This window comes from Heterocephalus glaber, unplaced genomic scaffold, assembly GCF_053883595.1.
Source record: "Heterocephalus glaber isolate CG9 unplaced genomic scaffold, H.glaber_assembly_v1.0 deba00001556, whole genome shotgun sequence".
In the NCBI taxonomy this organism is placed as follows: Eukaryota; Metazoa; Chordata; class Mammalia; order Rodentia; family Bathyergidae; genus Heterocephalus; species Heterocephalus glaber.
The window spans coordinates 1,768,451-1,793,143 of NW_028258347.1; the positions used below are offsets into that span (position 1 = coordinate 1,768,451).

At 34.1% G+C, this 24,693-nt stretch overlaps 1 protein-coding gene across 49 annotated transcripts in view; it reads left to right on the forward strand.

Moving 5' to 3' along the window:
• The window catches only part of Rims2 (regulating synaptic membrane exocytosis 2), a 536,290-nt gene that overhangs the window by 348,056 nt on the left and 163,541 nt on the right, over window positions 1–24,693 (forward strand). For 13 of the 49 annotated variants that reach the window (XM_087190771.1, XM_087190773.1, XM_087190775.1 and 10 more), the window contains 4 exons: window positions 3,712–3,768; window positions 17,714–17,893; window positions 18,711–18,895; window positions 19,654–19,686. In XM_087190771.1, the coding sequence (XP_087046897.1) occupies window positions 3,712–3,768; window positions 17,714–17,893; window positions 18,711–18,895; window positions 19,654–19,686 (455 nt within the window). The remainder of the gene's footprint in view (window positions 1–3,711; window positions 3,769–17,713; window positions 17,894–18,710; window positions 18,896–19,653; window positions 19,687–24,693) is intronic. The other 36 variants (XM_021262794.2, XM_021262789.2, XM_021262793.2 and 33 more) reach the window with 10 other exon arrangements.

Here is a 24,693-nt window from a genome sequence, read left to right on the forward strand (position 1 = left end):
ATTGCTACTGATAATCTTATTTTGTTTTGAAAAGTAAATAGATTCTTTTCAAGGCACATCCAGGATGCATGAACATTAATTAAAATAATAATTTATAAAGGACATCTTTCATCTTCCATGACTCCTGTCCCCTAATTGTATCATTTTTTTCCCTAGTAACTACTGCAACCAGGAGCATAGTTTTCCTGGGGGCATATTGTATGGTTTTAGTATTAGAAATCATTTCAAAACGGATTTTTTGTCTATGTGAGGTAATTTACTGATAGAATATGTATATAGTATTAGATACTATTTATGTCACAAATCAGAAGTAGCCTGCAGTATGCATTTTTATGGCTATCCCAAAGGCCAAAATATATTAGCTACTTTTATATTCTTGAATTATGCTTTTAACACTGTAAGGAAAAAGTAATATTAAACATAAATATATATAAATATAAATATATATTTTTAATATATATTTATTTATTTTTAGTGGTGTTGCTGGTGATTGAACCACTGAACTACTTCCCTAGCCCTTTTTTTCATTTTTTATATCAAGACAGGATCATGTAAGTCATTAATTTGCCCAAGCTGAGTTTTACCTTGCATCTGGGTCCTAGAGTGCTAAGATTGTAGTTGTGTATCACCACACCTGGCTAGTAGATTTATATTCTAAAAAGGAAAACACCTTATTAAATTCTGAAACGTAAAATGCCTTGTAATCTAGTACAATTTATATATTCTGTATCAGGCAGCCAATTATAAAAAACGTAGCACATTCTCACAATTATTTCATCAAAAAGAAGAATCTCCTTGGTCTTTTCAGTTATCCTCTGTGAGAGAAACACATGTCTCAAAGTTTAAATTTATAAAGAAAGTAAATGAAAAAACAGAATTCACTTTAAGTATTTTCATAGATTATATGTTACATTTCAGGAATATATTTTAAGGCAGTTAAATAATACTGTTATATTGTAGGAGCTGTAAATGTCAATAATGTTAGAGATAGAGCAGAAGGTTTTGCATTAAGTTGGTTATTGCAAACAGCTTTCAATATCTGTAGGATTACTTACAGGTAGGATATTTTATCTCTTTCTTTCATGGTATTTTTTGTATATCTGGTAGTTCCTAAAAGGGGACATTCAGACTAATTTCCTTTAGCAGAAAGATTCATTATAATAATGAACAATGAATAATTTTGTGTTGTCTCTAGATGTTATTTTATTTAAGAAGCATAATGTGTCCAGAAATTGTATTAGTAATCTAGTTTATGTCTTTGAATAGTATTTGTATCATAATTCTTAGAATCTGCAACTTTTTTATTTTTTGCTTTTTAAAATTTAATGAATTTAATTTTATGATTTTTCTTTTTAAATGAATTACTACCTTATTCAAGCTTTTAAAAAAATTCTCAGATTGCCCTGAATTCAAATTTTAGTAAAACTTACTTTATTTAATTTAATTCAGTAAGAATATTTGATTCATTGTGTATATTTATTGCTCAGGTTTTATAAAGCACTTGGTTAAATTCAATTTTGGAAGTAAAGGAAACCTGGTTCAATGGAGAAGTGTAAAATGTGTCTAAATGATACCAAGTAAGTTCAGCAAAGAGCCAGATACACTCCAGAACTACAGGTGGATTTTAGAAGGTTTACCGACACAGAATTGTAAAGTCTATTTAGTGTTCAGGCATGTGCTTTCATAGTTTTCAGTAGACTCTTAATGGAGGCCATGCCCAGGTAAGATTAAGAACTCATATGACTAGAGATAGAAAAGAGAAATAAAACAAATTCATGTTTGATCAAGATGATTCTAACTTAATATTTCTTTAGCTTTATAGGGACAAAATTAATGATTCAAACACTTCAAGAAAAATATTAGAAATTGAGTGATGATGTATTACATATTCTTTGACTTTATACATGTTAATAAGCTTTGCAGTTTATACTTCTAAGTAAATCCCAGTATTACAGCTGCTTGCTATTATTTCTGTTCTTTTGCTTTTTTGATACTTATTTTTGCACTATACATAAGCCTACATAAAGCTAAGTCCTTTGTTTACATTTCTAGAATATTTCTATGATTATGTAAATCAGCGCTTTCTTCAGAGAGAAGGGTCATCATAAATATGGTGTAATTTTAGGTCAGTACAAATATATTTGTGTACATCAGCCATTGTCCCCCAACATTTTAAAAAGATGTTATCTTAGTCTAGAAAATTATCCTATGTTGACTCATTATAAATTGTACAAGACTGTGAGGCCAAAGCATAGTATTACTGGAACAGAAAGAAAATACTTGCTTGAGCCTTGGAAAATGCTTCATGAAGAAGGGACTGGAAGGACCCAGCAGGATTTCCAAGTAGGATACTGGAGCTACGTCAGAGGGTGTCAAGTGAAGTAAGAAGAGTACTGTAGGCAAAGCTTTTAACGGAGTGCTTGACATACAGTTAAATGTTATACAAATGCTTCGCTTACTAGCCAGAGACAATAGTTTCAAACCGAAGGGAGGAAAATGTTAGAAAACAGTTTTGAAAATCAAGGTCTGATTCCATGGGGAAGTGCAATGTGATGACAGGTGGAGATGAGAGAAGCATTTAGGGCTTCACGGGTTCCATGTGTAGGAGAGCTCCAAGAGTCCAAGAGGGCCGCAGAGGTGGGAGTCCAGTGCGTGCAGCTTGGAGCACCACAGGGAGGTGAGGACGTGGGGCAAGACTTGTAAATATGTCTTCTGTGCTGTTCAGTGGTGGAGAGAAACAAGCAAGACACTGTCTTGAGAAGGAGGCAAGGTTAGCGAAGGCTTTATTTCTAGGAGTAAGAGCAGATGCAAAGGGAAAGGCAGAAGAGAGTAATGAAGTATGCAAGGTCATGTGCGCAGCGTTTCCTCCTTGGTGTGGACGACAAGAACACGAGAAGACACAGTGTGTGCCCAGTCACGCCGCACAGGTAGAGCTAGGGAGCCACAGGGTGGAAGGCTTATGTCAGTTGTTTACAGGACATAATGATCGTCTGCAGTGATTAAGAATTTGGGCATTAAAGGCTTTAGAAAAGTAGAAGAATTTAAATTAGTGCCTTGGAACGGAGAGAATCAGCTTCAGAAGGGTAGAAGGTTAGTGCTTATGGCAATTTTGGGACATGAAATGTAGAGTCGATAATGTGAAATAAATGCAGAGTAAACAAGTGAATCAAAAAAGATCAGCAACTAACTGAAAATAATTGAATCAGTTTTTTTTATTACTAAATAGAATTTTTAAAGCCCCTTGTAGTTATTTTTAATCATTAATGGTTGAGGAAAAATAATTATCTCATAAAATCTCCTAAATTTTATAGGCGTAGCCTCTTTTATTATTTCCTTACATTATAGCTATTTTTATTATTTTTCTCTTTTCACCTTTCCTTCTAAAAAATAAGAAAGCATCCCTATTGTATATCATTTTCTAAACAGTGCTGAAGATAGTTGAGTGATAGTTGATAAAGTTGTAATTCTGAAATATGGTTTTGCAGAATGTTATGTTTTTGTTTCACTTTACTGTGGACTATTTGGTCCACTTTTTCCTGTGGCTCTGCCGTGTTACAGTCGACCTGGGGAGGGGTGAGCTTTCTAGCAGCAGTCTTTATTTGGCTTGCTTACTGTCCCCTTATCTTTTTGAATCTCTTTTAAAGCTAAACTATACTTCTTTCAGTTCTTTCCTGAGTCTCATTTCTATTCTTGTTTTTGCCATGCTTGCAGTCATTTTCTTACTCTACCTCGCTCCAGACACAGTCAGAGCAGTGAGCACCGTCACAGGTATATTTTTCTTACAATTGAATATGTGTGTAGAATTGCATGTTCCTGTCTATTGGTGTGACATAGTTCACTTTCACTTCTGTGTTTTGTATAGCTATATGTAGTTTTTAGTAAAATATAGAAACACTATGTTTATAAAAATTATGAAACAAAATGTATATATAAACCAACTGTAATAGAATGTCAAAAATACAGCTTCTCTTTGGTGCATTAGAGTCATCTTTTTGAATATCTTAAAAATTTTGTTCAGTAGGTTTTACAGTTTGTAATATTGTCTACAAGGACAGGATAACAGTATCGTGTTTAAAGTTATCTCACTCGACTGCTCACCTTCCTTTGCAGAGTCCCTAAGCGGATATTAGTCAGCACTGCCTGATTTCTACATACGTGTCCTAACAACCTGCTTTCCTGCCTTTGTGCTCCAGAATAGAAGGTCTTGCCTTTGAAGTGTTTAGGTTGAACTGATTTGTCTGTGATCACTTTGTCAAAGGTGACTGTGATCCACTCCTTGGGCATAGCAGAAAAGCTTGAATCTGTGGAGAATCCTGGCTCTATGAGAAAGTTTGCTCCTTTGTACCCAGCTTCTCTTTCCAAAGTGGGCATTTCCAGTGAGTCCTATGTAGTCCAGCTCTATAGCATTTAAAGAGATGTAATTTATGTCGGAGGGAAATACCAGTTTCCTGGCATTTAAGAAAAAGGGGAGATAACTAGAAATTGAAGAGAAAGAGTCCAAAAACGTTTGTATAATTCTCAAGGTCCATAGGTTTAGCAGTTTGAGCCAGTTCATTGGGAACATTTCGAGGCCCTTCAGGCAAAGAAGAGAACGACTGTGATAATGTGGTAGTGGGTTCACTGGGATAGATGAAGAATTGTGTGCCACAATTAGTCAACCTGACTGTTGTTTCAGAGTAATTTGGGGCTTTATTTGACTGTCTTCATCCTATTAGTGTAAGTTAATGAATGAAGCTGGTTTTGTAAAATAATAATGGTTTTGTAAAAATAATGAAAACCGATGAGTAAATTCCAAGTGTTTGAATTCATGTAGGTTAAAATGCAAGGAAACATGAGACATAAGATCACAACTAAATTCTTAATATTTCATATCTTCTGATGTCCTTCAGTAAATATAATGGAAATTTATGTCCTTCCAGTTGAATTGTATAGTATTGATTATTCATATGTTTAATTTTCTTTTGCATTTTCTCAGTCTGTTTTCTGTTATTTTGCTTTAATACTAAATAATTATTATATTTTGTTGTTTTGTCTTATTATTACTGCTGCTGAATAATACATTCTGCCTAGTGTTTGGTTGTAATGATCATACATTTATATTACAAAATCTAAAAAGTAGTTGTATACTTGTGTCTTGACACTCGGCCAACGCTTTTCTTAAGGTGGGTGACATGCATGAATGATATGATTTTAGACTTTTCCCTGTTAACTCTGCTTTCTCTTCTTTTCATTCTAAGTTAAAATCATGTACCACATTTTTTATACTTTGTATTTTTCTTAGTCTCAGTTACCTATATGTAGATTGTTTGCTTCAGGCTAGTTTTTTAGTTCACTAATGTAGATTAATGACTCAGCTCTTTATCAACTCTAGGTTGATTATCACTTTCCTAGATTTTTCCAAGTTCTCAATCATGGTTTAACTGCCTATTTTGAAGGGCACATTTATGAATTATCTTCTGTGCCATGATTTTGTTTGTAGTTGGGAAACACAAGATCATTAGTGTTTATATTAAAATACAACACAGGAAAATTTGTTTTATAAAATGTTATCAGTGTCTAACTGTAAGATTTGTGTATATATGCATTAAGGTGTTTGCCTTAGGGCAGCAAAAACTCATGAGAGCTTGAACTAAGTCTAATGTACACCTACCCAGAGACAATTTGGGTAGATTTTGTAAAACTGAAGTTTCTTAATTACAGTATTTTAAAAAATATTATCTTTTATCATTACTTTTTGCTAGCATATTATTTTTTTCTTTTTCTTGTCTTTTGAGGCTATGTAGTTCAGGCTGGCCTTGAACTCATTACGTAGCCCAGGCTGTCCTCAAACTTATGGTGATCCTCCTGCTACAGCCTCCCAAGAGCTGGGTTTACAGGCATGCACCACCTCGCCTGGCCCCTGTTACATTACTTTGATACATACAAAAGAATGTGTATACGTTTCAAAGCATAGTAATAAACTGAATGCCCATGAACCTGCTACCCAAACTGAGGACCAGAGCATCTGGTTTATACACTTACCAACTCCTTGTGTCCTTCTTGCCTACTGCAATCTGTACCTCTTCTACAGAAATAATATATGTAAACTGGATTTTTCAGTTTAATGTTTCTCTCCTTTGCTTTTCTAAAAGCCACTTTGAGCATTTATTTTTGGTCTACTTACTTTCTAAATTATTCATCCCTCCAACCTCCATCCCAATCTACTGTGAAATTCTTGGAATCTTTCTTTTCCTTAACATTTGTTGAAGATAAAAAATCATACATAGTTACCTATCTACCCTCTTGTATTTATTTCCATAATGTCTTGCTCTTATTATCCTTACCTGGTGTATCTTTGTATGTAATACAACTAAGCGCACTTGTTGACCTCTTGTTAATGCTGCTTTAGTCACTGATGATTTTTGTACTTGGCTTTAATCTACATCACAATTCCTGTCATCATTCTGAGTAATGTAAACATTCTTCTGAAAGATTTATTCAGCAACCACTCATTTTCTTACTATTTCAAATTTAGTGAGTGTTGCCCTCAATTCTATTTCAGTCAGTAACTCCTGTATCCTTATTCTGAATTTTATCATCATTTGAAATTGTTCTCCTTTTGATATCTTAATTCAAATATTTCTCCACTCTTGCAGGCAGAAGAACTGCATGCTACTTTCCTTTTTGGTACTGGGGATTGAACTCAGGTCCTTGAGCTTGCGCAGCAGGCGGCAAAACCGCTGAGCTAAATCCCCGGCCCAGCATGCTACTTTCTTATTCTTTCATTGAGTTACTTCTACTTCATTTGTTCTTTTGTATCAGTAGAGAACTCTACTCTCTTCACGTCTTTATCATCTCCTTCTTAGTCTCCCCCTCTTTACTTACTTACATATCCAGAAGTTGAATTCATTTTCAGAAATAGTCTCAGTGCTCTCACTGCACTTTTATTTGAAAAATTCAAGTGTAGATCAAGCTCTTTCTTTTGCAGAATGGCTTTTGAACTAAAATATCCAAATTCTTCCTAACTTACCAGCTTGAATCAAAATCATCAAACACTTAAAAGGAAAAGTGACCTTTTTATTGAGTTTGAATAAAGAAAGTGGCACTGATCTCTCAGGGCATGGTTTTTCTGCCTAGGTTTCAAGGTAAAAGACTCTCATGTAGAAATTCTCCTTCTGGGACTCTGTGTGTGTGTGTGTGTTTATGTGTGTGTATAAATCCAAGAGAGCCCTAGTCTGGCTGTGTAACATCTGGCAACTTCTCAATGGAAGGAATGCAGTAAACGCACTCTGGCACTCTCAGTTTCTGAGCAGTCTGTCAGGAGAATTTAGGGTTCCATTAGACTCTGTACTGTAAGATCATAACATGAAGAATTATGAGTGTAGCTCTTTAGAACAGAACTATTGACGTATAAGTAATATTTTTTAAACTTTTAAAATATTACTTCAAGAGATAAATGTTAACTAAGCTTCAGAAACAAAACTTTATCTTCTTGCCAGATTATGTCAACCAGTACAAAATTATCTTTGATTCATTATGCATTCATTCTAAAATACACCCAATAGTTAAACCAGTACCTTTACAAAGGCTATCATGTTTCCTGTTGTTAATTAATACTCTTTTTAAAATGTACTTTTAATTTTAATAAATATGCCTCCATATTTTAAAATATACACCTGTGTCCTTCTTATTTCCTGGGTATTTATCGCTACTTACAGCTTTGCACAACATTTTAAGGAAGAAACAGCATTTACTGGCGCTGATGGTTGGCAGCTAGCCTTGTGTGTGAAGGTATCATTGGGAGACAGCAATCCTGCTGGGTCCCAGGTAGAGACAGGAGCTACAGAGATGCATGTGGAGGAAGGTGGGTGCCAGTGACATTTAAAAAATTTATGAGCAAAGTCACAGAAGTAGAAAACATCCATTTTAATTATTTTGGAGCATTACCCACAAGTCAGGGAAGAGCAAGAAAAGAATCTGGAATGATTGAGTCTTGATTAGGAAGAGAGTTGTATGTTTTGTTAGGGAACTTAGATCTCAGATGAGAGATGCCTCAGGTACTTACAAGAGTTTTAATTATGGGACATCTGTAATAAGTTTATTCACTGCATAACCACTTTAGAAAGCATCTGGATGGTTGACTTGGAGAGAAGCACGAAAAGAAAACCATGTGCTAATAAAGGACAGATGGGAGATTTAGTGAATTAAAATCAATAATACCAGGTGAGTAAGGGGATTTGGATGTTGAGGGAGAGCAAAGAGTCAAGAAAAATGTCCAATTTTACAAGCTGTGAACTGGGCACGTATGGTACTTAACATGTGTTGGGGTTTGATGGAGGAGTTGGTCTATAGGTGAGAAAGTTCGATTTTGGAACTACAGAGAGGGATAAAGGGAAACATTTAGTAAGGAATATCATAAATAATTTTCAAGTTTAAAGAAGAGGTCTAAGCCACGTAGAACAATTTAGGAGTAAGTGAAACCAACTTGGGAAAAGCCTATGCAGTGAAGGCCAGGCAGTTTTTGTTCCTCTGTCCTGGAAAACATTAGAGTTAATTGGCAAACTGAGGAAGGAGAACTATTGAAGCAATAAAAAAAGAAGAGTGAGAAAAGTGAGACTAGAGCTAAAGGAACAGAGAGTTAAGAAGGAGTTATCAGCAGTAACAGTGAGGAATGAAGTGTCTGATGGATTTGTTCAGGAGCGGTCAGTGGTGACTTTTGCCTGGGGAGTTTCGGAAGGTTGCAAAGGCATAGGGTGGGGAAGCACATCATAGCGAACCTAAGCATGACTAGGAAAAAGACAATGAAAGCAGCTCCCTGGTAGAATGCTTGCCTAGCACGCATAAAGCCCTGGGTTCACTCCCAGGACTGAAAGAAGAATTTGTCCTGAATGTGTGGAGGACAAATGGTAGGTAGGGTGTGTGATATCAAAGTGTAGGGAGATTTGTGTGCCCATGCATTTGTAGGCTGGAGCAGAAGAGGCTTGAGGGAGATAAGTTGAAAACACAGAAAGGGGGTAATGGGAAGAGAGGTTTTAGGAGACATGGGAGGGTTAGGCTGAATCCAGTGGGATTTGTGAATAGTAGAAGCTGTTATTTATCACTGATCCAGGAAGAAAATAGATGAGGGAGGTAGAACTAAGAGGAATCAATGGAGAGAAAGCAAATTAAAACATTGATCTAGCGTTAAGCTTCTGATGGATTTTTGAGTAGGAAGCCTTGGTTTAGAAGGGAATCTGAGCTCTGTCTGCCAGTGGTTGAGAAGATCAGTCAGAAAGTCTGTTGTGGGTAAAGATGGAAGGAAGGAAAAGAGTATAGCAGGAATTGGTGAGACCAAAAAACAAACTGTCAAATGAGATAAGTAGACTGGGCCTATGTCATGGCTTGTGGCTAGCTGTCACCTGAAAGCCGCACGTGGTCATAGTTGGGGCTCTGTCAGGGATGTCTGGGTCTGGAGTGTGTGGTGCTAGGATCAAGGGTGTGTGATAACTAAATCAATCCACTGATTATCAGATTTGGTGTGGCTCTGGGAATGGATAATGAGAAGGCCCACCTTAGGTGTGGGTGCCACCACCCTAAGGGTGTGTAGCATGGATGAAGTGTGAGGGGCAGAAAGAAGGCTGCTGGTCACTGCCTATCGGTTACTGCTTGCTGCTTTTGCTGCTTCTTGCCTTTCACACCAGGAACTGCCTTTTCTCCTCTGCGAGGCCCCTCTGACTTCTCACCCCGCCTTGGAGCCAGCCAGTTATGGACTGAAACCACTACAAACTGTGGGCCAAATAAACCTCTCTTCTTTTAACTTTAGGTGTAAGGTATTTTGTCTCAGCAAGGAGAAAAGTAAGCAAAACAGCATTGATTATGAGACATCTGACAGAAATTAAAGGTTGAAATCAAAGTTTGAAGTGTTGGAATTTAGGATTTCTAAGTCTGTGTCATTTAATCGGATTCTAGGATCCATAATATTTTCCCCAAAGTAGACTGATACAGAAAAAAAGTGAGGATCATTGAATTTATAACAATCTAAAGGTTGAGGGATGATTGTTGGACAGTTTTGTGCACATGTAAATATAAAATCTCCTGTCATCCCCTAGGAATTAGAGTAAATAAGCTTATGGACCGGCAGCTTTCCAGATCATCAGTGACTGGGGGAGAGTGACTGGGAGTTGGATAGGTTCTGCGAGCAACCTGCATTAATAATCGATTTCCTGTCAGGTGCCATCTGAGAGGAGTCAGGACTGTGCAAGACAGGGTCAGATGTGCCTCTTAGGGGCTGCCATCCCTTCCTGTGTCCCAGCCTGTGAAACGTGAAAGAATGAGTCGCTTCTGCCCATGAGGGTCACACTAGGAGCAAAGGCTGCACTGGTAGTGAGCACAGTGCTCTTCCGGGTGGGGTGTACAGAAACCATTCTGCAGAAGGAAGGATGTGGTGGGGATGTTTGTTACAATGGAACAAGGGTTCTTGAAACTTTGGCAGAAAATTAGAGGAAAGTAACTGTGCAGAGCCTAACACCGGAAACAAAGAATTTAGCAGTCAGTAGGGATCAGTGGGGTTTGCCTTTTACTTGATAGAGAAGAATTATGTAGAGATGCTTGAATGTAAGCGATTAACCTCAGAGTATCCTAAACTTACCTGGAGTTGTCTTGGTGCCAGAACTGGATGCAGGCCCTAGAGAGTCTGCCTGGTCTAGAGTAGTGTGGAGGGTTGCAGTGGGGCTTGAAGAGAGTCCATGGAGGTCACAGCTCCAGGTGTTTGGGGCCACAGCTAAGGACCCTGAGTGAGGAAAGGATTCTGAGAGAAGCCGGTGCAGTCACAGTGAAGAGTAAGTTCCTGCGTAGAATGGAGATTGCTCTCTGGCAGGTGCCTTTCTACGAAGCAGGAGAGAGAGCCCTTCATAAATGTAATCAAAGCCAGTCACCTCCACTTCCCAGCTATCCTTCTTTTTAAATCTTAATATTGCTGCATTGTTACCAGGCTTCTTACAACTGTTTTCTTCTCCAAAACTAATTTCTGATTTTCTTTTAATCACTCCTCTCTTTCTTCGGGTACTGGGAATTGAACTCAGGACCTCACGCTTGCTGGGCAGGTGCTGTGCTGCTGAGCTACATCCCTGACCCTTCATCTCTACTCTCTTAACTTCTCTGAAATTATCCTGTATTAACTTCTTATTTCTGTTGAATTTCATTCTCTACTACTGGTTAAAACAGTTGAAGTCTTCTTAGTAAATTCTTTCTGTTCCACCATTTCTTCAAGGTAATGTCAGAATGGTCCAGTTCATAATCATACCCTCTCTCTCTCTCTCATCAGTTTTCTTGAGTATGTGTTTTTACATATGCTTTCTCAATTACATCATTTTCTAACCCTAAGCTCTCTACAGTTTGACCTTTGCCTCTAGCACTTCATTGAAAAAATTTTCTCCATGGTTATGATTTTGTCAAATCTTTTATGAATATTTATTCTCCTTTTTAAAAAATCTGCCACTACTCTCCCTTTTCAGCTACTTTCATGCAGTATTCTCTCAGTTTTTTTTCTAGCCCTTGACTGCTCTTTTGTCTCTTTAGCCTCTTTTCTGTTCCCCAAGTCCTCACCTTTGGCACATATGTTTTCTTACATCCTGTCATGCTTGTGGCTTTGACCAAACTTCCAGTCCCTAGTATAGTACCAGACATACCATATTGAAAAGATGAATGAGTGAATGTTAAAATATCACTGCTAAACAGAAACTTCTCAAATTGCATCTTTTTCTTCAAGGACTGATTTCTCCTTCTGATTGGTATTTGCATAAAAATATTCTTCCAACACTTCACAAATTTAATTCCCCGTGTGAATTTATTTTTTTTTCCTCCAAGAATACTTCTATATTTGTTAATGTTTTATTTCATTTCTGAGGTTGGAAATTTAAAAGTTGTTTTTTGCTTTTGGATCTCTTTTGGTTTATGCATCTCTACATTTAATATACATGGTGATCTGTCAAGCATTACTGAGAAGAAAAAGCCATTCCTACTACCAAGATTTATAGTTCAATTAACTATATAATCAAGAAAGTTCAGGTTCCAGCTCAGAAAATTTCAAGTTAGTTAACTTTGTGTGAGTTTCTATAACCTTTAGTTTGTTCAGTCTTAAAATGAGAGAGATTGGATTATGAGTTCTGAGCTTCCTTCTGTCTGTGCTATTATTTGTTTACTTCTATATATTGGGCATGTTCTGTACAGAACGTAGTATGAATATTGTGTCATGTGATTTTCAGTATTTTGTTTTGCATACCTTCTCTATATCCTGCATTACTCTAAGTCAGCCTTTTTCTGGATTAATTCATTCCATGTACTACTGCTGAATTAATTTTCTTAATTCATTCTTTGAAAATTATATTTGTTCAGAAACTTTTGATATTTATTTTGAAAATTAAGTCCTGTTTAAATCTCCAAACTAAGTATTTAATGTCACCAAGTGGTTCTGAGCTAATTTTCTAGCATTTTGCTGTATTCTTTGTTATTTCTAGCATTTCTAGTTGACATTTTATCATTGTTGTATGTGCTGAAATTTCTTTATTTGTTCATCCATGTTGCCCATATTTTCTACTACAATCCTTAATATTTTACACATATTTGATTTAAATGTTTTATTTGATAGCTCCAACTTCTATAACATCTCTAATCAACCTCTGTTAATTGCTTTGCCACTTAACAGAGGCCTTAATGTTTTGTTTTAATGTTTCCAATAATTTTGTATTGCTTATTGGATATCATGTCATCTATAGTGACTGAGGCAATAGAATTTATGCTTGAAAATGAGCACATCTTTTGGTGTTATGTGTGACTGTGTATGTGTGTGTGTGTGTGTGTGTGTGTGTGTCTGTGTCTGAGTGTCTGAGGATATTACTCAATCTTCTGACTGAGTAATGATGTGGAGTGGCATTGTAAGTGGCTGTTAAATACCCCAAGCAGTGGTGAGGAATTTGCATTATACCCACTCCACTATCCATATAAAGATTCAAAACAAAAATTGTTGAAGTTTTCAAAAGTTGATCAGTGAAATTTTTGAATAAAGCACTCATATTATTTTGGTGTGAGGACCATACTTAACCACAGTTTCATATAATAATCATATTTCTGTATATTTATATACTTATATATATTTGAAAGATTTGTTTTTTTATTAAATCTTTGAAGATCTGGAAAAGATTAATTTAGAACCAGTACATTGGTAGAATAAATTATATTTTTATGAAATAAAGTATTAAACTCTAAAGTCACTTAAAATAGAAACTCAGTTATAAATTACAAATTTTATAGTAAGAAAGTGGCAATTGCAATACCTCATGATTTTTTAAAATTTATACTTTAAATGCCTATTATTTTATTGCATGTTACTTGTGCTGGATAAATAATCCTATTTATTTTTTCTGTTATTTTTGAAATAAAAATGAAGTAACCAGAAAAATCATAAATAATTCGGTACTTAAAATGTCCTAAGGATAATTTACACCTTATATATTGTTATATGTGCTTATTTAACAATACATTGTATCTTGATTGTTCATTATTGTATTTATCATTACTTTTCTTGAAGAAAGTGGTATATCTGGTCTTACAATTTCATTTAATGACTTTTTAAAAAAATACTTCTGCAAGTGTGAAAACATTTATTTTTTTCTTGATAAAATGTGCTTGTTTATGGTAGTAATATCTTTTTCTACATTAACAGTTTCTCCCAGCAATGTCTATATTATTATCATTTTCACATTTTTATTGTTTTTAACTTGGATGACTATATATTGTTCTTTTTGAATAGGCTAATTTATTTTTAACTGACAGTCTTTATTTTTACCTCAGTAGAAATAATTTGTAGAAAAATGCTGTCATGCCCAAGGATAATTCATCAGTCTTCCTCCAAAATAATAAAATATTCCCATATATAAGCAATACTTCTTTACTTACTTACCATGCTTTCCATGTTATTTTGTGTCATGCATTCCTCCCCCACTCCCTGTGATGCTGAGGACTGAATCAAAGGGCTCCCGTAGACCCCAAGTGATCTGCCACTGAGCTACACCCTCTACCACGTCTTCAAATTCTCTTAATATTAGAAAAATGCTAAAATAATACAGAGTTTTCAAAAAGTTAATTTTGTGTTTTGGATATTGTGAAGAATATGAAAATTATAATTTTGAATTTGAGTCATATAATTAAATTGTTATACAAATATGTAATATGTTACATCAATTACTCTAACACCTCATTTTTACATGTTTTAGTATATTTTATATTGTATTTATTACTTTGATTATACAGTTAACCACCAGAAAATCTCTAGATATTGAAAATATTAATTTAACAAAATGCAATACTTCTGTTAAGCAGTTTGCCATATTACACACTATGAATATGGGGAAGGCACATCCTGCCACAAACATGAGACTGGATTTCTAGCTTTACTTTTTCCAAGCTCCCCACCCTCACCCCTGCTGCTGGTACTGGGGATTAAACCCAGAGCTTTTGCCCTGAGCTATCTCCCTAGCACCATTATTTAGTTTTTAACTTGAGCCAAGTTCTTACTAAATCACCAAATGGCCTAAACTGGGCCCAAATGTAAGATCCTGGTGCCCCAACTTTCCAGAGTGCTGGAGTATAGGTGTGTACCACCACACCCAGCTTTCAATTTTTTTTTTTAGTAAACCTATTACATTTACTTATGGTGTCTTTACAATAGAAACACGAAATGTCTTCTTTCTAAATATATATCAGGTTTTAATGTAGCATAGTTTTTTGATTTATGAATATGATTTTGAAACATCCCATTGTGGAAGTTGTTTTAATTTAAAATTCTTTTACTACTTCTAATATTCTTCTATTATATCTGTAGATCTCTGTATTGAGCCTGCTTTGATCTGGAGTTGTATCATGGGGATGGATGGATGATGGATGCATGGATGGATGGATAAAGTAGGTCATAGTAAAGAATGCCCACAAATCTATTCTTCCCTGGACTCTTGCAGTAATTTCTGTACTTTCATGGAAAATGGGGACCCTAAGTAAGTTGCGAAAGTGATGAAATAAATAGGAAGTTGCATCAGATACTTGAAAATTTAAAAAAAATTAAGAGCAGCCATATAGGAAAAATAATTGAAAATTGACAGCTTCTCTAGATGATTATAAATTTTTTTTCCTTAGAAATGACTAAAAGAAAGTACTAAAGTGTATTAGCCTTTTGGTTTTAGTTTTTTCTTATGAGTAAATTCAAAGGCCTTTTAAATTGTTTTCCTTATTATTGTGGCCTATTGTCAATTAGTTCTCATCTCAGTCTGTGTGTGTCTGTGTATGTTTTTAAGGCTGGTTATTAAGATAATGGCCGTGGTTAGGACAGTGTCAGTCAGTATACAGTAGTGGAGGGCCTAGCAGGCAACAGCCTCTCCAGATGCTTCCAGTTTAGAGTAGAGGCTACCAGTGATGCAGAGTAGTAGTATGTCAGTCTTAGAAAATGTCACATTAAAGATCTGAAATATTGTAAACATAGATGACAAAATATAAATAATTTATTAAAAATGGAACATAGATTATTGTATCTTTTTAAAAAGAAAATTGAATGATTCACCTACAGATGTAAAGTTATTTTATGTGACTGACTGTTGAGCAATCTGGTGAAGCTTATGGCCACCCGTTGTTTAGAACGCAGCCTTTTTGTATGAATGAAGTAAAATAAGTAGGGTTACGAAGGAAACTGCTTGCATTGCAGTTCAGACTACAAGTTGAGGATTCCAGGAAAACACAACATGTATGAAATCTTGCAAGTAGTTATCTGTGATTTCCTGGTTCTCCATTGCTGCTATTCAAAGTTATTTTTAAGTTCTTATCTTAAATTTAATGTACACTAAAAATGTAGGTGGAAGATCTCAATTTTAACGTCTTGATCATTGAAGAGCCTGCTGTGGGTCTGGATAATTCATGCAGTACTGCTTTAAATTTTCTTATCAGTAATCCCAAGTCTTAGAGAGAAGTTAATTATCAAGATAAGTGTCATTAATTGGTATTCTTCAAAAAATATGTTTTCAGAAATTTAAGAAATACATAGATTAGGGCTGGGGATTTAGCTTGGTGGTTCCACTGCCTCTCTCGCAAGCACAGGGTCCCAAGTTCAATCCCCAGTGCCAAAGAAACAAAAAAGAAAAGAAAAAAGAAATACATAGATTGGTAGGTAGATACCCCTTGGATTATTGTGAACATATACAGAGATATTACACTAAAAACATGTCACAAATTATTAGCATATTTATTTCTAAGAAAAGTATTCTCTCTAAAATAGCTTTGAAAAAATAGAATTGTGATTTTTATACTGAGGTTGGCTTTAAATTTCTTCCTTTAACCTGTAATTAAATATTTTATATGAATATATATTTAATCTTAGTTATTTTGACAGGTTCTGGATACACTTACCCAAAAATATTTAAGTTACCTTAGAATATCAGTCTCATTATATTATCCAGACTTAAATTATTTAAAAATTATTTGACCTATATATTTACCCTATAATTTTAAAATATAAAATAATCACAAGATATGATATAGAATAAATCTAGTACTCACTTTGTAAAGTCACCTAATGTCTATCGGTCTAGAATTATATGCCATATAATTCATGTCTTTTGGGAAATTGTGTCCTTTTTTTCTTATTTTTATTTTTCATTAATTGCGTGTAATTTTTCATTTTCAAAAATAAGATTGAAAGAATTCACATGTAAAGTGAAAGTCCTTGATGAGATTAATATTTGCTTTACTCATTGTAATTAAGCATTTCCATTTGTGGTTATAATGGGGGGGAGGTAAAACTTCATTTAAATTATACTTTTGAGTATAATTATTACTTGAGTTGTGAAACCAAAGGTATTGCTTTTAGAGTTGTCTTAAAAATTGTGGCATTGCTAGTAGAAAACATTTATTAATCACATTAGGTATAAAAACATTGTGCTAATCTCCAGGGATCCAAAAATCAATAATGATAGGTTACTTAAATTTAAGCATTGTTCCTTCAACAAGGATTAAATCTTAGTATTAGATTTGTCTATTCTTGAAGAGATTATATTGTTTTAGAATTATTATTCCAGTCAGGTAATGTGAATTCTGCATCGGCTGGCGTTGACAGTGGACTGAGATAGATGTGCCAGCTAACCAGTCCTCTGCAGAATGGGTTCTCTTTCGGAGCCAGGTTTAAATCTAGCTACGTGCTTTGCCCGGTTTCTTATAAGCTCACTTTGATGTTTCTCTTTGAATGTTCAGGTGTACCAGTGTATCATGATTGTGTTAAAAGCTTGTTTATATCTTAGTTACTTCTGATTAATACTGACTAATAACTTCAGAGACTTAAGAATGAATGCTTATATGGTTTTACTTCAGTCTTTTGAAAATACTAGAAAAAGTAATTTAATTGTTTTAAAATAGAATAAACAGTTCACGTATTTTGTTTAGGAAATTCATTTTCGAAAGCAAGCAGTTTGATGTTCACTGATTATAACTGAGCAATTCCTGTTGTCTTCAGTGGGAATCTGCATGGAAGGCAGAGTTTGGTTCCTTAGAAATTCTTAAGAAATTTAGTGAGACTTTGCTCAGAATATGTTGGGGAACTTTTTTTTTCTATGTACTCAAAAATCTTAAACAGTTACCTTTTCAAAGTCAGTTTAATGCATCATAACCAAATAGCAGAAGGGCACTAAAGGTCAACTGAGCTGCTTTGTGACTGACATTTCAGGGATTGTGAAGCAGCAGATAGACAGCCATATCACAGATCCAGAGCAACAGAACAGCGGCCTCTCCTTGAGCGGACCACCACCCGCTCCAGATCCACTGAGCGTCCTGACTCAAACCTCATGAGGTCGATGCCTTCATTAATGACGGGAAGATCTGCCCCTCCCTCACCTGCCTTATCGAGGTGAAAGAGAAATCAATCGGACTCACTTCCCCCTTCCCCCACCAGCAAACCATTTTATTTTCCCAACAGCTAAGTGGTCTCTTCTGTCATCTTTGGCTGATCACTAGTAACAGTCAATACTAACCTTTTCAATGTGGCACACTATTTATATTCAGTGAATATAATAGTGTGTGGTGATCATTGTAATATGTTTATTAACTGTCCTGACTGCATTTGTTTTCGTGATTTCTCATTAATCAGGAGTCCGGGGTAAATCCCCTCGTAATGACTGTATGGTGTTCTTCTCCTACACAATGAGAAATTGCTTGTGTCCATTAGACATCGCTTTTCTAATCATCATAATGACAGTAAACAAAACTCAATTCTTAGTTTCTTTCTATCCACACTAATAGTCATGTAGTACTAGTGTTTTCTTTGGCAGAATTTTGAAATATTCAGGGTTTTATTATAGTTTCATGGGATATCTTCTAACGAAGGGACATTTAATATAAGCCCGAGTAAAAAAACTGGATCAAGGAGGGAAGGTCAGTGTTATGAAGAATTTGAAGTCTAGTAGAAAGAAATGTAAACTATTAGCTTTTATTTAAGCTGCAGAATTCTCCTGTTGCTTTCATATGGATAGCATACTAATTTACATTCATAATTCCATGGATTTATTGTAGGGTTTTGTGTGCATGTACGTGTGTATGTATGCATATTACACAAAAATGTAAACATCTTTTTCTATTTAAATAATCATTCAAATATCCATATTTTGTCCTGTTTTCCTAACCTTTTAATCAGCAGCTAATCCTCTTTTAAAATTGCACTTGCACAGCTATCATATGAACCAAATATATGAGAAGTATTTCACTCATTGTACTGAGAAGGAGTATCGGTGTGTATCTTGCAGACCGCGCCCTTGCACCGGGTCTGTCCGGACGAGCCCATCAAGTACCCCCGTGGCAGGGCGAAGAGGCCGCCAGCTTCCGCAGCTTCCCCCCAAGGGGGCGCTGGAGAGAAGTAAGTGTCACTTTCTACTCCGTCACATAAGAATACACATGGAAGCTAACTTTAATCGAGGCTTTCTTACTACCTTTGTGCTAGTTATCTTCTTTTGTTATTATACGCCCTAGGTGCATTTCACAGTAAATTTATAAATATTATATATTTTTCAACTAACATTTATAATATTTGTAAGTAGACTATCTTTATTCTTCTTGCACATTTTTCAAATTTGAATAAATGCATTTAAAAAGTAAACTTAATAGTATTAAGCAGTTGGATGATATTGCTTTGCTGTAATTAAGTTTATGTAATTGCTGATAATTACATAAAGTTTATTAGTAACTAGCTAAATTAATTTTCACACACTGCAAAGGACTGGTTAGCTGATGCACAACAGTGGTGATCCTTCTCAAAACTGGGATGCAAGAAAAAGGTAATCATAAATATTGAAAGAAAGATGCATGTTGTACTGATGTTTTTAGTAATTTCAGTTTTTTTCATAAGAAGCAATATTTGTTGACACACACATAAACATACTTCTCCAACACTTTTAAATTCTCAGATAAAGGACCACTGTAAGCATGGATAACAGAATGTAATTTTTAACATCATTTAAAAAGTGAATTATATATTCATATAGATACATATGTTTAAATCACCACTTAGCTTTTCTTCAGTATACGATACGTTCTTTGCCTTTGGAAATTTCTGTTGTTTTAACCCCTGTGCTTTGGTTCCCTTTTTTTGTTTTGTTTTTATTTTGTTTTCCCTAGAAAATGGAGTCAAGGAGATAAAACCTTATGAAGGTCTGTACATAAAGGAGGGTTTGTTTTGTGCTGATAGCCTTTTGGGGCGCTATGTAAGCAAAAATAAACCCAACTGCAATTGATGTCCCTTCACTGTATGGCTTTATATAAAGTAAAATTATTTTGTTTTATGATTTCTTATAAAACACCTTTTAATTGGAAATAATAGCAAGGTAGGGCTGGGGATTTAGCTCAGTGTTACTGCACCTGCCTTGCAAGTGCAAGGTCCTGCGTTCAATCCCTGGTACAAAAAAAAAAAAAAAAGAAGGAAATAATAGCGAGTTAAATTTATTTTTTTAAGAATGCAAAGAATTTAACCTCTTTTAAATGAGTAGAAAATGTTTCCTTTTTAAAATATTTAATTTACCTTTTAAGAAGAATTCTAGATTTTGTGTAGGTCTTTAAATAAAGATATCAATTGCAGTCTCTGTTTATGTCATTGAGGTTGTACACATAGTCTAGTTATATTTATTATATCTTATGTTTATGATGATATTTAATTGCTAAATTTGTCTTTCTAACAAAAGAAGTTGTTGAATTAGTGATTTTGGATTGTATTTCCTGCATCATTTTTCATGAGCAAGCTGCTTATAGCATATCAAAGATAAATATGATATACTTTTATAGTTTTATCATCAAATACTACATTATGACTCAAGACAAGAATACTGAGTTGTGCTACGTGGGCTATTATACATTTACCAGAGCAATAAAAATAATCCTCTCTTAGAATTCTGAAATTGTTGGTTGTTTTATTTACTGCCAGATCTCCAGCACACATAATAATGCCTGGCACGTTGTAGGCCCTGAATAAATATTTATTGAATGAATGCATGATAAATTTATTTAAAAATTGAAAAATTATCTCAGAAAGTGTATCTTTCATTCTGCATATGCTACACTAAATTTCATGTTTATAAAAAATTTGTAAATACATTGCATTTGAGCAGCAACACTGATTGCTTTATGTAGCTTGATACGTGTTGCGTTCTTTTAGTTATGACTCAATGATTATTGACTACTATTTTGTGATTCTTTTTATTATGTTACATAATTTTGAACAAGCAGTACTACTGTAATTAATGGTGTATTATGCTGCCTGATAAAATTATTTCAGCAGTATTTCTATATTCTCAGTTATTTGCATAATAAGGATACAATTGTAAATTTCTACAAGAAACTTCACTAGTATTTATGGATTTTTTTGTTTTCTCAAAGTTTTTAAAGATATAAACATTCTTTATTGGCATATGAAGTTAGAAACATAGTTTATGTCACAATTGCTTAAAACTTCAGTTTTAATATATTTTATAGCAGTAGTCTATTGAGCTATCCACAACTTCATTCTGATATCTTACTAAATACGGGTATGCCCAAAAACCAGATATGTTGCTCACACTGAAAGGCAGGGTTGATAAAAGTGCTCAGGGGCTTGTCAACAAACATTCTAGTTACTATTTGATTTTTCCCTACAGAATGCATTAAAACCACTAATTTTCTTTAATGTCTCCAATTAGGGTTTTTCCATTTTTTTTTCATATAACAAAAGGGAGCCAAAACTTCCATTGTAATTTTGGTATGAAATGAAAAGGTTAATATTTGTTTTGTTTTACTTAACAGCATAAATGCTTTTTAAACAGTGTGTTCATAAATATTAATGTGGAGACTTCAATTGATACATAATTATGTAATTTTCTTGAGTTTTAAAAAGGATAATAAATCTCTTTTAGAAATTTTTAACTTCTAAGTAATTTTAAAGGTACAGTAACTCAAAATAGACCATCAGTTGACATTCTAACCCAAATCATATTTGGACTGTCTCCTAAAAAGTTAGTTGTCAAAACTTGTGCTTCAGTGGCATTACTTTAAAATCAGAGTACATATAGAAATGCAAATTTTCGAATTCTCTTTGGCAACTAAAAATGAGCAAGGTGTACTTTAAGTCTTTATTATTTTGGTTATTTTATATTATTTGTTAATTAAATTAGTTTAAAACCATATATATTTTAGTTTTGAGGGCGATATTATATTTTGTCATCTCTTTGCTGAAAACTAGAGAAATAGAGCAATATAAAAAGTATGATATATTCAACTACTCAAAAGCATTATCATTATTTTCCCTAAAGTGATATACTTCTATTTTGCAAAAATAAAAATTGATAATATCATTTTTGTTTCTCTAGCATCGAAGTTATATAACATTATTTTTCTAGCAACACACTCAGTTTGTAGATAGGGTATTTTGACTACTTTACCTTGTTACCAACATATTGCAAATATTTTGAGGCCACAGTTTCTCTTTTTAGACCATTAACATCATAAAAGAAGACAGTGTGATAACTGATTAACAGTAAGCTTACTTGCTTTTCCATAATGTGTCTGAAACTCCTTTCAAATAATCCTTTGGTCTCCTTGTAATCACTCATTATATTATTATGAATATTTTGTTTTGTTTCATTTAAAAAGAATACTCCTATCTTGTCTATCTGGTCTTATTTTTTCTTTACTTTTACTTGTGCAAATACAGAGGTTTATGAAGAAACTGTGCATGTGGAAGAGGAAGGGGTAGAAAAGCGGGCGGAGGAGGTCAACACAGGTCTGTCTGTGTGTCTAAAATAAATTAATGGTTCCAAGTGTAAGTTCACATAAGATTTTGGGTTCCACATTCATAAATCTGCAATAAATACCAAATTGCATTTCAATACTAATTATAAATAATGATAATGACTTACTATCTAACTGTATCACTATATGTGTATATAGATAATATATAATATATATATTAAATAAAATTAACTTTTTTTTTTTGGTACCGGGGATCGAACTCAGGTCCTTGTACTTGTGAGGCAGGCGACGGAACCACTGAGCTACATCCCTGGCCCAAATTTAATTATTTTTACTTGAAACTCAGAATTGAATCCTAATGTTTTCTAAGCTCTTAGCATTTAAAATTTTAACTTTTTGAACAATGCAGAGTACCTAAATCTATTTTTATCAAATCTTTAAGCCATCATCATTTTTTACTCATGAATAATAAAGTGTATGTGCCTTTTTCTTCTCCATGCCATTGTGAGAAAACAGTACAATACTGTATGTTGCTCATGCTTTGCATTTTCATGGATACACTCTCTAAGTAGAATTTGTAGCTGTACTACCAAAAGCATCTTGAGCTCCAGTTGCTACTTACCAGTAATTTTTAGTGTCACAAGATAAGAAAAATCATCAGAATGTATCTGATGATAGAAACAAAGGCAATTTTGCTTGCAGAGTTATGGAAACTTACAGCTGTCACATAAATACTAAAACCCTTCACACACTTCATTAAGTGACATCCACAGTGAAGTCATTTTAGAATAGTGTCATTTTGAGGACTTGAGTAAATATTACTTTAACTGAGCTTTACCAACATTAAGAAGTCCGTTTTGCTGAACTATTTTGTTACATGTGATTTCAAAATTAATTAGTAAATTGTACATGAAATTCGCATAAAAGCATAAGTTTAATGTAAAATGGCTCTAGTCTGCTGCACAAGCGCAAGGACCCGAGTTCGATCCCCAGTTCCAAAAAAAAAAAAAAATGGCTCTAGTCCTTGTGTTTGTCTTTATTACTTTTATATAAGGTAGGAAATGTATACTTTACTTTTGTGTTCATTAATGTGGGGTGTTGTGTTTAGTGCATGGATGGATTGATTTTTCTCATGTGTGATTTTATTCTTTTGGCGTGCTTTAGTTCTTTTTTGGGTTGTTACTGAATTGAATTATTAATCAGTGTTGTCTGTTTTTGATGTTATAAAGACAATGAGGGAGAAACACCAAGCCAACCTAATAATAGGAAAAAAGGCAAGTCTAAAATGAATTTAATAGTGCCTTTCTATATATTACACACTCTGTAGTGACATTTGTAACATACATGAATATACTTTTAAAAAATTAGAATAACTGAGCATAAGTAGTAGTCCCAGTTTATGTTGTCTGATGTTTAAAACATGTATTTCTATGCATTTATTTTTTATATGAACTTCACTTCCCAATGCTTACCTTATTGACCCTAATACAGTCCTTTTCGATTGGAATTGTATGGCATTGAAGCTGGAAGATTTGCTTTACCATGTTAAGTGGGAAGATTCTAGGAAAAACAGTAGTGGTCATGTTAATATGTATTTAGAAAAACACAACATAGATATTTTTCAATCCAGAAATTATATTCAAATTGAACTGTTTAAAAGCTAAATTAAACCTGCTATGGTGGTTTAGGCCTCTAATTCTAGTTCTCTGGAGAACTGCAGGAAGGATGCAAGTTCAAGCCCAGTCTCAGCCAGGTAGTGAGATCCTGTCTCAAAGTAAAAACTAAAAGGGCTAGAAATGTGGCTCAGTGTGAAGGCCCTAGGCTAGACCCTTATTACCTCAGGAGTCAATAAATAACTAAGTTGAACTAATTAAAAACATTTAAGGTAGACTTTTAAAGTAGAAAATGAAGCAATTATGGGTTAGTGAATAGAAATAATGATCGTGATAAAAATGAAACATTTATAGTACTGTATCTATGGATTTTTCAGTTTTTATACACATAAATGAATATATTGCCTCTACGAGTAAAAAGATGATAGATTTTGATACTTGAATTTGATTGGCCTATACTTATTAATGATTTAGTTCTGTAACCCATCAAAACTAAATTCTATGAAATTAGCATGTGTATGCTTGACAGTAATTGATAATCAAATATAGTTTTATGTATTGATCTGTAATGCCAGCATTTTAAAATGTTACGTCTTTTCTCTATCATAGGTTAGGATTGGGCCAAATAAAAATAGATACATTCGTGCTTCAGTAACTCAGTTGAAATGACCTTTGTATATAGCTCCTTGTCTTCATCTTTTGTAAATGGTGTCTCCATTGTTCCGTAAGAGTTCTAATTAGCATTAAAATAAATTTATAATTTTTCTTACTGCAGAATTTAATTATTCATTAATAAATATGCTAGGATATGATTAACAGGATAAAAATA